We start from the raw sequence: 14,402 nt of genomic DNA, 5'->3' as shown, positions 1-14,402 counted from the left end.
TTTCACTCTAGATTCTCCGATTGAAGCTTCTTAACTGAATAATTTCTGGTTTCTTTCTTCTTCTCTGAATATTTTTGGATTGTGGCCCAAACAAGACATTCGAGGACCTTTTTAACCATTTTGTGACATTTTACACCAAAAACAACTAATTGATTTATCAAGAAAATAACCAAGAGATTAATTAACAATGCAAATAGTCTTTAGTTGCAGCCCTAGCATCCAAGAACATTCAATCATTATTGTATCAAGAAGTAAAGAAAAGTTTGTAGCATGATGTATTTGAGCCAATTAGCCTAGCTCACATTGTGATGCTGAAGCGATATATCGTGCAGCCCTGACGCTGAGCGGTCCCATTAATTGCTTTTGATTAAAGGAGTAGTTCACCTCAGTGCTTCTTAAACCCGGGATGCTAATTTGCAACACTAACAGCAGCACACTATTTCCCTTCTGGAAGAATTTCAAGCTTCAGTGCAGAGATGTGTAGCAACAGACCCTTAATGAGGAATTACAAAACAGTCGTGTGTGTGTGTGTGTGTGTGTGTGTGTGTGTGTGTGTGTGTGTGTGTGTGTGTGTGTGTGTGTGTGTGTGTGTGTGTGTGTGTGTGTGTGTGTGTGTGTGTGTGTGTGTGTGTGTGTGTGTGTGTGTGTGTGTGTGTGTTAAAAAAATGTACGTCAGTGTTTGTTCAGTTTACCTGACCTAAAAAGGTTTGCTGTCATGTTTGTTTCTTTTCATGTGTGCCTCATGTGTCAGTGCAGGATTGTGTATATGTGTGTTTGTGTGCGCTGAGGAGGAGGAGGTTTATTCCAGGAAATGTTTCACTCACAGATAGGTTTCCAGGGCAACCGTGTTGCATGCTGTCTGATACGCTGTAGCTGCAATCCAGTTGAGAGACACATTGGAAAGAGAGAAGAAAAGTGCCTCTTTCTGCTTCTTCTGTGTGTGTTTGTGTGTTTTTAGCTCTAACCGTAGTTAAGGTCATTGATGCTCCTCTCCTCCCCTTTCCTCCCCTCCCCCATTCCTCTCCTCTGTGTGTAGATGCGCAGAAGAAGAGGATTGTTTTCCAAGTCACTCTAAGTAATCACTCCCCCTAATGCATGGAAGCTTTTCTCCATCCTGAACAGAGCTAGTCAGGGAGGTGACACAGCAGGAGGCTAGATCAGGGCTAGCATGTAGCTTCTCTGAGCGAAGCCCTTTAGGTGGACTCTACCTGATGGCATCATCTCACACCAGAGGGAAGTTCAGTTCTGCCAAATTTGCCGTTTCTCACGTCGCAGGCTTTAAAAAAAAGAAAATAAAAAACTATTAGGAGATAACGGCAAACTTGACAGACTTCATATTCATCGCTCATTTTACATTTAACCCTCTGAACCCTACGCAGTTTTTGGGCGTTGATTTTTGCTCTCATTTTGGACGCATTTTTCTCCGCATTTTTCCATGACCTTTATGGAACCAGCACATCCAAGACTAATACAGAGATCTCAGAAATGTCTTCTGTGTAGCATAACTTAGCTGTAATGCCGTAAGTCATAAAAAGAAAAAATTAAAAAACACTCTAATCATCATGTACATTTTCTGACAGGTGTTACCAAACTGGAAAAACATAGCTATTTTATATCCTTATATCTTCCACAAACTAAGCATTTTTCGCACTTGTCTTTTCACTATTTCACCATGCTGAATGTGTCGTCCGACAGTTTGCTCCTCCATACTGTTTTAGAGTCATGCTGCTTTTTTGTTTTTCTTATTGATGCGGTGTGTTTAATTTTTCTTTCAGTTCCTCCCGTCAGCTCTGCTCTGTGTAAACACAACCTGCAGTTTATACGAAAACTGATTTTTTTTTTGTTATATTACTGTTGGTAACTCATTCTTCTTTGAACAAGAAGCACAACAGTTTCAGTGTTTTATAGAATCGGTTTACTGCAATTTTTTATTATTTTTTGGGCAATTTTTTTAAAAAATGAACCGTATAGAATAAAGTGATCATGCAAAAAAATTGCTGTTTTAAATTGAAAATCTGACAATACTTTTATTTTTACAGTCTATGATGCGTCGTTTAAATTTGGCAATCTAACCCATCGTTGGGTTTTGGGGTTCAGAGGATTTAATGAGGGAACGACCCTGAGAGTTGGATGATGCTGCTGAGTCGGCTGTTTGGAAAAAGCTTGCACGGCTTCCAAGGCTGGACCCACCTGACACATTTCATCAGAGTCCTCCCAAAAAAAAAAAAAAAAAAAAAAAGTGTTTCTATGTTTTCTGTTTCAGTTTCATCTGCAAATTCAGTGTGGAAACACAACGAAGGGTCACTGTGAATGATTGGCTTGCATCAGATCCTTACTAAGGCTTTGCAAGTTCACTCCTGCCGCCTCTGTTTTGTCGCTCATTGGTTACGACTTGCCTTGTCTTGCAGACAAAGTTGAGGAGATGACACACGCCCAGAAGGCCTCACCTGTCGACATGAAGATCGCAACAATCAAACCACGTCCATCCAGTCGCTGCTTGGTCACGCCTACTGATATGAATGTAAGCGCACAAATGAAAAACAGCTGTGGACATAAAGTACATTTAATCCAGTACTGTGTTCAGGTGCAGTTTTCTTCAGTAATTCTTCTTTCATTTTATGCTAATTTCTACTTCTATGTCACTACATTTCGGAGGGAAATATTGTACTTTCTACTCCACTACATTTACCTGTCAGCTTTTTTAAGATGAAAATTTGACACGGTACGTAACAAGATTACAGCAGTAGTTTCCATCCTTTTCTGCCCCTTCCAAGGAGTAGTGTGTAGTCAGGCTCACTTTTCAGATATCCGAGTTGTTAACAGCTCTACTCATAAAAAATTTAGATAGATCCAGTTGGGACTGAAACGATTCCTCGACTTATTCAGGTAATTCGATTACTAAAATTCCTTGAACGTAAGTTCTCTGAATCGAAGCTTTGTTTCATCCACTACGTACTAGACATGAGGTCACTAACTGGTGAACTGTAGTTCGAGTACAGACCCAGACTTCATCCTATATGGACCTGGACCTATAATTATTGATTTATAAGGGGGTTTTAAATTTGATGGGGCGCTTCTGGTCCAACCAGCGCATCTTTTCTAGTGTTTATGGCATTTAGCAGAATTACGAAGGCACTTTAACATAGTCAGACTTTCTTTGTGTAAGTCGGCTCGACAAAAACTAAAACCTCAGTCAGAGTTAACAGGTATGAAGGTGTTGATCAACTTTCTTTGTTAACTCAGACTTTTTGCTTCAAACTCATCCACACAAACAGGAGAGTTTAACTCATCATTTGACTCGTGTTCCGCACAAAAGGAGCCTATCACGTGCAGCTGCTTCACTCATCAGGTTGTTTTAATGGAGGAACAATGAGGAACATAAAAGTTTATGATGGAAATGATGTAAATATTATTTTAATTATGTAAGACAGGAATTCTGAAATTGTTTGAAAACCTAAATGTGCATAATGTATTTATTTTATCGATCAATGCAGCTGATTATTTCTATCTGACAGCTGCACAATAAAACTTCATATATTCAAACATAATATTGTACTGAAGTGCATGTAGGTCTGACACTGTCTCATAATGAAGGAAATCACTTTAATTTTTGGACATATCAAAGTGAAACTAATGTTACTGATTGAGTATTCTCTGTAATAAATATGAATGAACTGATCAGTTTTCTAATTTGTGTTCTATCAACTACAGTACCAGCAGTTTAAACGGACCAAACATGGAAACATATTTACAGTGGGTACAGAAAGTATTCAGACCCCTTGAAATGTTTCACTCTCTGTGTCATTGCAGCCATTTGCCAAAATCAAAGTTCATTTTATTTCTCATTAATGTACACTCGGCACCCCATTTTGACAGAAAAAAAACTGAAATGTAGAAATTTTTGCAAATTTATTAAAAAAGAAAAACTGAAATATCACATGGTCAGAAGTATTCAGACCCTTTGCAGAGACATTCATATTTAACTCACATGCTGTCCATTTCTTCTGATCCTCCTCGAGATGGTTCTGATTCTTTATTGGAGTCCAGCTGTGTTTAATTAAACTGATTGGACTTGATTAGGAAAGGCACACACCTGTCTATATAAGACCTTACAGCTCACAGTGCATGTCAGAGCAAATGAGAATCATGAGGTGGAAGGAACTGCCCAAGGAGCTCAGAGACAGAATTGTGGCAAGGCACAGATCTGGCCAAGGTTACAAAAGAATTTCTGCAGCACTCAAGGTTTCTAAGAGCACAGTGGCCTCCACAATCCTCAAATGGAAGAAGTTTGGGATGACCACAACTCTTCCTAGACCTGGCCGTCCAGACAAACTGAGCGATCGTGGGAGAAGAGCCTTGGTGAGAGAGGTAAAGAAGAACCCAAAGATCACTGTGGCTGAGCTCCAGAGATGCAGTCGGGAGATAGGAGAAAGTTCCACAAAGTCAACTATCACTGCAGCCCTCCACCAGTTAGAGCTTTATGGCAGAGTGGCCCGACGGAAGCCTCTCCTCAGTGCAAGACACATGAAAGCCTGCATAGAGTTTGCCAAAAAACACATGAAGGACTCCCAGACTATGAGAAATAAGATTCTCGGGTCTGATGAGACCAAGATTGAACTTTTTGGTGTTAATTCTAAGCGGTATGTGTGGAGAAAACCAGGCACTGCTCATCACCTGCCCAATACAATCCCTACAGTGAAACATGGTGGTGGGAGCATCATGTTGTGGGGGTGTTTTTCAGCTACAGGGACAGGATGACTGGTTGCAATTGAAGGAAGGATGAATGCGTCCAAGTACAGAGATATCCTGGAGGAAAACCTCTTCCAGAGTGCTCAGGACCTCAGACTGGGCCCAAGGTTCACCTTTCAACAGGACAATGACCCTAAGCACACAGCTAAAATAACAAAGGAGTGGCTTCAGAACAACTCTGTGACCGTTCTTGACTGGCCCAGCCAGAGCCCTGACCTAAACCCAATTGAGCATCTCTGGAGAGACCTCAAAATGACTGTCCACCAACGTTCACCATCCAACCTGACAGAACTGGAGAGGATCTGCAAGGAAGAATGGCAGAGGATCCCCAAATCCAGGCGTGAAAAACGTGTTGCGTCATTCCCAAGAAGACTCATGGCTGTACTAGCTGAAAAGGGTGCTTCTACCCAATACTGAGCACAGGGTCTGAATACTTCTGACCATGTGATATTACAGTTTTTCCTTTTTAATAAATTTGCAAAAAATTCTACATTTCTGTCAAGATGGGGTGCTGAGTGTACATTAATGAGAAATAAAATGAACTTTTTTGATTTTGGCAAATGGCTGCAATGACACAGAGAGTGAAAAATTTCAAGGGGTCTGAATACTTTCCGTACCCACTGTATGTGATTTTTGCATCACCAACTAAATACATGTTGGGCTCCAATGGCTTTCAGTGACTTTAATACTCCTGTACTATACTATGTATGTACAATACAACTGTACTATATATGTACAAGTAGTTCAAACTAGCTCCGCCTACATCAGCTACAACAGTAACATGCTGATACACTGATGCTTCACTATTAAGAATCTAATTAGGTCGTATATAATCATTTATCCATCCAAAGGATTTTGCTGCTAATACTTGCTTATTGACAAAAAACAGAACAAGGACATTTTTACTTTACTGAAGTGATACTTTCACTTAAGTCTGAATACTTCTTTCAACACTGACACAAAATACATGCAAAGGTGATTTAATAACTGAACCTGCAGTAAGTTTAAGTATAGTATTACTTTGAGATATTGAAGGTTTTGCAGTCTTGTTTGAGGTTTCAGTGTATTATGTTAGTTTTAATTGATTTGGATGAGTGTGTTTTTGGCTGTAGTGTGTGCCACCTCCACAAAATCTATAAAGGAAAAATGACATTCTTTGAATTTCAATATCCTGTTTTTGAACACTAGATATATAACTGAAACCAAGTGCTGTTACGGTGCGAGTCCACAGTGATGTTTTTGGATGTGAGGAGTTGTTGCATTTATGTTGATTGGATGCTTCATGCTGTTGCAACTAGGCAGATCGTTGACAGTTGCTCTCCGTTCATGAGACAGCAAACTATGAATATTTAGGATTAATTGGTAATCTATTTGTTGCATTAATAATTTAATTGATTAAAAATCTTGTACATGATAAGAGAGAAGATTAGGTAAATGAAGTTGTGAAATTAAAAAAAACGCATCACCAAGAAGTTGTGAAGAGCACGGGCTTTGTTCGTTAGAGATTAGTCATCGAAATTTACTCTAACTTCAGTCTCAGGCTACTCCAACATGGCAATAAAACAGATTGTCATGTGCAGTTACGATAGCAGTGCCAGTTTGTTTAAAAAAAGCAAGCCGCCTCCTCTTTTGCCTCCAAATCGCTGTCACTTCTGACGCAACTACAGATAGTCGACAAGTTGAAACTCTAAGGCAAGACATCTGTAATCACATTTTGAGGAGGCACAATTCCAGTTTGAGTTATCTTCAATGTTATTCTGACTGGTTCAAACTAAATTTAAGAAAGTTCAGTTGAGGAGAAAAAGATTTGTTGAACTAGCGTCAAGGCTCGTCAGAGTTAAACTGTCAATGTTTGAATTTGGAATAGTCACAATTGTAAATATCTGTAATTAGAAACACATGAATCTAAATATGAACTCTGAAATGTTCTTTTTGACTAGGGAGAATCGAATTACAGATATCTGTTATGCATAAACAGTGTTGCTATTAAATGTCGAATTGACTTGCCATAGACACGATTCTACCCAATGCTTACATATGAATGCAATGATGGTTTCTGTGGTCTCGTACACAGTCACAGTCTTCAGAGAGTTAATGAGAAGTGTCATCATTAACAACATTGTGCTTTTTCAGTCTATGTATCACGACCGCCAGGGAGTAGCAGTGGTGCCACCCACTGTGCCGGGGGCGTACCTGGGGATACCTGAGAAGGGCACTATTAAGAAGCAGAAGTCCATAGGTATGATGTGTAAATACTCAGAGTGTGTGTGTGTGTGTGTGTGTGTGTGTGTGTGTGTGTGTGTGTGTGTGTGTGTGTGTGTGTGTGTGTGTGTGTGTGTGTGTGTGTGTGTGTGTGTTCGACTTGTGAACTGCCTGTCCACTACCTTGTGCTTTTAGCTTGTCATAAAATCCAATAATGCTCGGAGGCCTTGCTCTGTGTGCTTGAGCAATATTAAAGCTAATTATAGATAAATTAGAATGATCCAGTCAGCCAAGAGTGCTTTCAGGCAGTAATATTGGAGGTCATTAAGCATATGCTGAAACCTCATTCTCACTGCTGAACTAGAAGAGCGTCATGCAGACTAATGTTACTCACAGCTCTTTTAATTTGCAGTGCCATCAATATTACAAAACAGATTCAGTTTTTTCTTGATAATGGCTGCAATGAAAACACTTGCTGTACTGTATTGAAAGATGGATGGATGGAAGGAAGGATGTTATTGAAATAAACAACCATCTTCAGCAAAATTTCCCTGGTGAAATTACCTCCAAATGGTAGCTGAATCTACTCGCCTCTTGATAACCAGAAGGCTAATTTTGTATCTAAATTGCACTACATTTCAAAACAATAAAAGGAAATTGATGCAAATTTCATTTTGGCAATTTCATGTACATAATTTTACCTGACACAGCTCCATAACTGCTGAATCAGTGTAAATCCAGTATTCTGGTGAAGGAGTTTTTTTTTTGTTTGTTTGTTTTTTTCAAGATTTTAATTGATCGGTTGCCCGAACTCACCGGAAAATTCCCACTGGCTGCAGCTAACAGCTTGTTTCACAACAGGACTTAACTGTTGAGATGAATAAAAGTCAAGAACAGGGCTGCAGTGTTGATCAGACATAGGGGATAATGACTTGAAAAGTGCTATATCAATGGACTTTCAGATTAAATTAATTATTTACTTTTAAGAGACAATTGAAGACTCAATTGTTCAGAGAACATGTAGGCACTTAATCTGACTCCACCTTAGGGGTAGAATAAGTCAAGTGGGCCAAAACCCAGCACTTATTTAGCGCTGACAAAGTTGAGAAAAAAAGGGGGAGGGGGGGGGGGGGGGGGGTTGGCAATTCTTCTGCAACTTGATGGCAACACCTTTGACCAATCACACTTGAAGCACTTTTTGCACTTACTACAGGTTTTTCCTTATGTCTGAATTCTTGCTTGTGTTGTACGTCGCTTTGGACAAAAGCGTCTGCTAAATGAAATTGTAGAATTGTAGAATTATTTTTGACCGTGGGATGAACAGAATACCCGTGAAAACAAATGGGTTTTCACAACTTTGAACTTGCCCAATCTAATGGAGACTGCAAGCTCAAACTTACTGCTTATGTGGACTCTGCTCCAAACTAATTGACATCATGAAAAAGAAGCTGTTAATGTGGCTGCGTTTTTCATGCAGATTTTTCTTTGATGTGACCACTTAAATGTTTGAAGAGCAGGTATGGTTTCAGTCAATCAACATTTTCTTTTGTTGACAGCAACACTAGTTAAAGAATTCACAGCTATAACCCAATTGCTAGATGCACAATGTTGATGTTCTTGTTACAGATATGTCTTTTTATTGGCTACGGCTACAGCAAATGTACAGTGTAGAACAAACAAGAAGATGAGATTTCATTTTGCGATTTCAAATTTGGATTCAGCATGCCACTGTGAAACTATGTTTCACAGAATTTGTGCAATATGGGTAAATTCACAACCACAGACTACAGTAAACTCTGTAATAAGTTGAAAACCAAGTGTCAGCTGGAACTGGCAAAATAAATGCTAACATCAATGCTTCAAAGTCGAAACCCTATTTATTGCAAAATGGTCACTTAAGCTAGTAACATGCACAACAGTTATGTGCTGCTTTCAAACTTGATGCAGCAACTTTCATAGATTGTAGTGGGAGCAAAGTAATGCAGCAGGAACTCCATAAACTGTCTGCTAACATTATGCGTTTGGTATCGCCCTGTGTACGCAAGAGTCTGTGTGATGCGAATTTCATCATCTTCCCAAGTCAGCAAAAATCCATGCAGACCCTTCTGCACAAATCCAAAATTTTTACAAGGGTAACCGTATACATGATTGGCAGTAGTTGTGTGCTTGCTCTGAATACGTAGACACAATTCACTGCACAAATATGCATTGGAGACTTCCAAGTAGACTTTTGCGGACTACAAAAATAAATATGGAAGCAATAGCTACTTGTCCGTGGTCTACACAGCGCGTCCACACCAGAGTGCAAGCAAAGCTGAAGATGGTTGTTGTGGAACTAGGAAGTCATGCATGGACTAAAAGACAGATATCTCCTTCAGGTCTTTACATAATTTTTCTTTCTGAATTTCTCCAAGGTACATCGGAGGATGAGAAACAGGGATTCCTCACGCCTCCCTTACTCAAGTTCTCCCGCAGCCTCTCTATGCCGGACACCTCAGAGGACATCCCTCCTCCACCTGCCATTTCACCACCTTCACCACCTGCCTACAACTCAGCTGCTGGCCCAACAACCAAGAGCTATGGCACCACACGACCGAGCTTCGTCCAGAACTCACCCAACGCAGTGACAACCATTAGTCGAACCACCGATGTTGGTACACTAAGACGCGGCTATTTCCGGCAGAGCTCTGAGCAGTTTGAGAGCACACGCACTCGAGGACGCACACCGGTGCCTGAGAACCCTTACTCCGAAGTGGGCAATAAGACACTATATGTGCCAGCAAAACCCAGCTCGAAGAAAGGGCATGCTAGTGAAGCAATCTAACGTTGAAGACAGTCCAGAGAAAACGTGTCACATGCCAGCAAACCCCTCAGGCGCAGTTTCCATGCCCACTACGCCTGTAGAAAGAACGTGCTCCTCCATTCCCATCCCCACCATTATCGTTAAGGAGCCCTCCACCAGCAGCAGTGGCAAGAGCAGCCAGGGTAGCAGTATGGAGATAGAGCCCACCACCCCTGAACACCCACCTCTCACACCCACTGTCGGTGGAAGTGGTGGTTTGCGTCCTGACGACCCCCTCTCTCTAAGCAACCCATTTGCAGCAGCTATTGCTGGAGCTGTTCGGGACCGAGAGAAGAGGCTAGAGGCAAAAAAGCACTCAATTGCCTTCCAGTCAATAGACATAGGGGATGACGACTTGAGTGGTCCAACACCAACCCCTCGCCTTCGCCAGTCCAAGTCCATCGATGAAGGCATGTTCAGTAGCGATGAACGTCTCAGAAGAATATTAGGTCCCCCTTCAACTCAGCTCGGACCCCCTGTTGGGGGTGGTAGTGGCAATATGACAGATTTCAACACTCCTGAGCCTACAGTGGTTCGGGAGCCTCTGAACACTAGAACAGGCCAGTGTCCCAATCTGGACAGCCCTGTCAGTCTCCCAGCCACACCCCCGAAGAGCCACTACAGGGCGAATGGGACCTACCTCCATCCTGTCACTGGCAAGCCCCTGGACCCTAACTCTCCACTTGCGCTGGCCCTGGCAGCTCGTGACCGGGCCATGAAGGAACAGCAAAACCACCCTCAGAATCAGCCAAATCCTCCTCAGGTTCAGCAAACCCCCAAACATGAAGCCCAGTCGCTGCCAATTCAGCAAAGTCACAAACCAGACCTCAACCAACCGCTGTTCATTGACACCAAACTACGCTCTGGGATCGAGACAAGCTATGCTGCAATCTCCACAGCAACCATGGGGCGGCCTGGCCGAGGCGGTCTCCGGAGGCAGATGACGGAACAGAAGTACGAATCTGATGGAGCGCGAGAAGAGCGGAAGCATCAGGCTGTCGAGGAGAGAAAAAGCGCACCAGCAGATGTGGCGGACTCATCAGCCCCTAAATCGGCCGGGCTGTTGATGGTCCACACAAGCACAGAGGCAAACAACAAGATGGAGATGGAGGGGCAGGACAGCAACAGGCCATCTGAGCTGAAGGACCCCAACCAGCCTGACCCTATCACTACTCAGACACTATCTGCCAATCAACCACCCACATCCCGGAGGAGAAGCGTTCCATTAGGTGAATCCCTGGATGAACCGGTAAAGCTGCCCTTTCGTATCCCCCCTCCTCCACTGGCCTCGGTCGACATTGATGAGGAATTTGACTTTGCAGAGCCCCTCCCTCCACCTTTGGAGTTTGCAAACAGTATTGACATTCCCGATGACCAGGCTAGTGCCATTGCAGAGATGCTACAGCAACAGAGACGAAACGGGGGAACCCCTCTACCCCCATACCACCCTCACGCCCCGCCACCAGTCACCGATCAACACAAACGGGTGGCAAACAGCATGCCTCCCTCGTATCCTCCACCTCCACCCGACCAAGAGTCAGGGGTGGGCGACTCGGGCATCGAAGAGGTGGACAGCCGCAGTAGTGGGGATCCTCAGCACATGGAGACCACCAGCACCGTTTCCAGCATCTCCACCCTGTCGTCAGAAGGAGGCTTCTGTGACAGCGCCCTGGAGAGCCTCTACGCCACCGCGGATGGTCACGCCTTCCTCGTGGATCGGCCTCCAGTGCCACCTAAACCAAGGGCAAGTCCGTCATCAACAGAACATCACTTTATCATGACGCTCTCATTGAGGAGCCTCCAGAGTCCTATGGTTCACCGCCTCAGGCCCCTCCCCCTCCCCCCTCTTCCACTGACCCTCCTAGGACTCCTACTCAAAGGACATCCAAGCTATGGGGCGATCAGGCCCTGAGCTACGCAGCCCCCCATCCACACCGGACACCAAGAACACAGTTATCACCGAGCTGAGCTCCATTCTGCAGCAAATGAATCGCGACAGGCCGACCAAGCCAGGAGAGAGCCTCGACTCCCCCACAGGGACCAGGGGGGGCTTCGGAACCAGGTATGTATTTAGTCAGGCCTTACTGACTTGGGTTTCCAAATTCTGTTTTTGTAGTATTTGATGTGTACTGTCTGATAGCCTGTGTTTTACAGTAACAGATCTTTGTTTACCACTTATTTTACCTGTCATTTTAACGGTTGGTTAGTTGTGTAAGGACTTAATTCACCACATGGTCTGCAACCCTCACAGAGTGTAGTAATTTCATTGCAACATGCCAATTGCAGTATTTATATTTAGCTTTGTCCACTGTTGTGTCGAAGTGTTGTTAAAGCTCTTGTGTCACTGAGGGTTCAAGTAGTTATTGATACTGTATTTTAATGATGTGCATGTTTTTAGCAGTTAATTTATGAGAGTTGAGTGAGGGTTTACAAATATCAGGAGAGTTGCTATGGGTTCCATTCAACCAGGACACAACAAAACCTCTTCTTTCTTTCTCCTTGTGAAAATATGCCATGCCAGTAATTAGAATTTTTTATTATTATTTTGTTGTTATTTCTCTAGGTTTTTTTTTTCAACAAAGGCGATAAGCTGATCTGTTACTTTCTCATCTTTGATTATGGTTTCAAATTTGGGTGTGTGGAGACAGGTGTTCTCCGATTATGTAGCCCTATAAGGTACAGTCAATTCCAGCCATTTTCAGTACAAAAAATCGCTAATATTTTATTTGTAAATAAAAATATGACAAGAAATACAGGGAATATTGGACGCACATCGCGAGGTGCATTTCCTCGAAAACAACCTATTCGTGGATTATATACCGACTTCAAGACATGTTTTGGACAAAATATTTTACTGGCTTGTTTCGTCTGGATGTCCAAGGTTGGATTATGGCCGTTTTTTGTGGAATATTTTCATCTGTGTGTAATAATGAACCCGCAAATGTGAGTCGCACTGTGTACGTTAAAGCCGTGTACAGAGAACGGATGGATGGATATTCGTTGTTTGTTGGACAAATGTGTATATATTACCCGCTGTGGTAATCACATCTGAAAGTGGTTTATACCGGCGGATTCATGAGAATCTAAGCTTTCCATTGGTGTATAATGTGTGTATCATCGAGTTGGCAGTGTCGTTCTATTTCGAAAAATGCTTATGCAGATATCAAAACGGCCCGCCCGCGGACCACTGAACCGCAACGGATTAACCAGTTGTCACTTGTGTCTGGATTGTTGATTTTATGGATTGTCAGTCATTCAGGTCATGATAATTCTATCAGCATCATTAAAAAGCTACTGAGCTTTACTTTTTAGTCCCTGAAGATATTTGAGGAAGTTTCTTGAATGAAAGGTGAAACATCTTAAGGAACCAAAGAGAGAAGTCCAGTTGCTTTTTACTGAAGCATTTAGAATTGTTGATTATACAGTAACTTGTATATATTAAAAAGCAACCAAAGCTCATTTGACTGTGGTCTCAGCTCGTCATCTGACTGTTTCGAGTTGTGTTTGAAGTATATGTGAAGTTGCAGGGGTTGTGTTTATATGTCATTGACTTGTTCATATTTTTATGGCTTGCAGAGATACACTAGGTGAACATTAGTCAGAGGAATGGTAAAAGGAGCGTAGTCTTCAAATGTAAGATTGTAGTCGTGAGGTTGACTGATCAGTTGGTTGGTCCATAGACTCTCATCTAACCAAATTGTCATTGGTCAGATGAGTTGTAGGTGTTGCAGCCTTCCAGGATTAATGCATTGTTTTTGGTGGCGGGAGACTATCTGTGAACACCTGCATGTTTGTCCGACTTTGAACTGACCCAAAATAGTGGAGACTGGCAGGTCTGACTCATTTAAGGGTGACTGAGTGTTTACTCAGAGTCCACTTCAAACTAACTAATGCAGTGTCATAGAAGTTCTTAGTGTTCCTGCATTTTGTTATAAAAAAGTCCATATTTTGCTGTTTTGTGTTTCTCCTGTCCTCCTGTGTGTTAAATGTACATGTGAAAGGTCTGCAAACCCCATGGCAACGTTAGACTGTTTCTTAACTGCCTAAAATCTGAAATGCCTCGTTTGAAATCCAGAAATTTCTTTTGTTACTTATCTACATCATCATGAAACACAATTACGTAACACCAGCTTAGTAGCTAGTTAGACCATCAAACAAAGAATGAGCAGCTTCCTCCCAGTCCAACATTATTACTGCTCTAGGGATGCTTCTTATGCTCCTGCTTCTTATAATTACATCTCTGCTTGTATTTAAAGAACCGTCATTGTCTGACTTTTGTCAGGGCCAATCAAAGCAGATCAGGCTCTTCAGGTGGGGGGGGGGTCTTAAAGAAACAGTAGCTAAAACTTTTCAGACAAATGATGAGGAGAAATGTTACAGTAATGTACAATTCAAGAAAAAAAGTGTGTTTTGAACATTAAAGCATGTAAACATATTCTAGTAGACATCATGAATAAAATTCTGAACTTGTAAATGTGCAGAATATGAGCTCTTTAAAACAGAGAACTGAAAAATGTTGTCAAGTGCAGACTGGCTGTTCTCACTACTGTACTCCTTAAATGAGATGTCAGTTTATTGTGAAGTCTTTACATCATGGTATGTGGGTCTT

The 14,402-nt window shown here is 42.1% G+C and overlaps 1 protein-coding gene across 1 annotated transcript in view; it reads left to right on the top strand.

Moving 5' to 3' along the window:
• Positions 1–14,402, top strand: part of LOC110958200 (SH3 and multiple ankyrin repeat domains protein 2) — a 329,760-nt gene that overhangs the window by 301,343 nt on the left and 14,015 nt on the right. The window contains 7 exon segments of the mRNA XM_051937780.1: positions 1,037–1,075; positions 2,409–2,521; positions 6,883–6,988; positions 9,366–9,736; positions 9,738–11,532; positions 11,535–11,696; positions 11,699–11,859. Of these exon segments, the coding sequence (XP_051793740.1) occupies positions 1,037–1,075; positions 2,409–2,521; positions 6,883–6,988; positions 9,366–9,736; positions 9,738–11,532; positions 11,535–11,696; positions 11,699–11,859 (2,747 nt within the window).

Source organism: Acanthochromis polyacanthus, chromosome 2 (genome assembly GCF_021347895.1).
Source record: "Acanthochromis polyacanthus isolate Apoly-LR-REF ecotype Palm Island chromosome 2, KAUST_Apoly_ChrSc, whole genome shotgun sequence".
Taxonomy (NCBI): Eukaryota; Metazoa; Chordata; class Actinopteri; family Pomacentridae; genus Acanthochromis; species Acanthochromis polyacanthus.
This window is presented reverse-complemented; position numbering and strand designations above follow the sequence as displayed.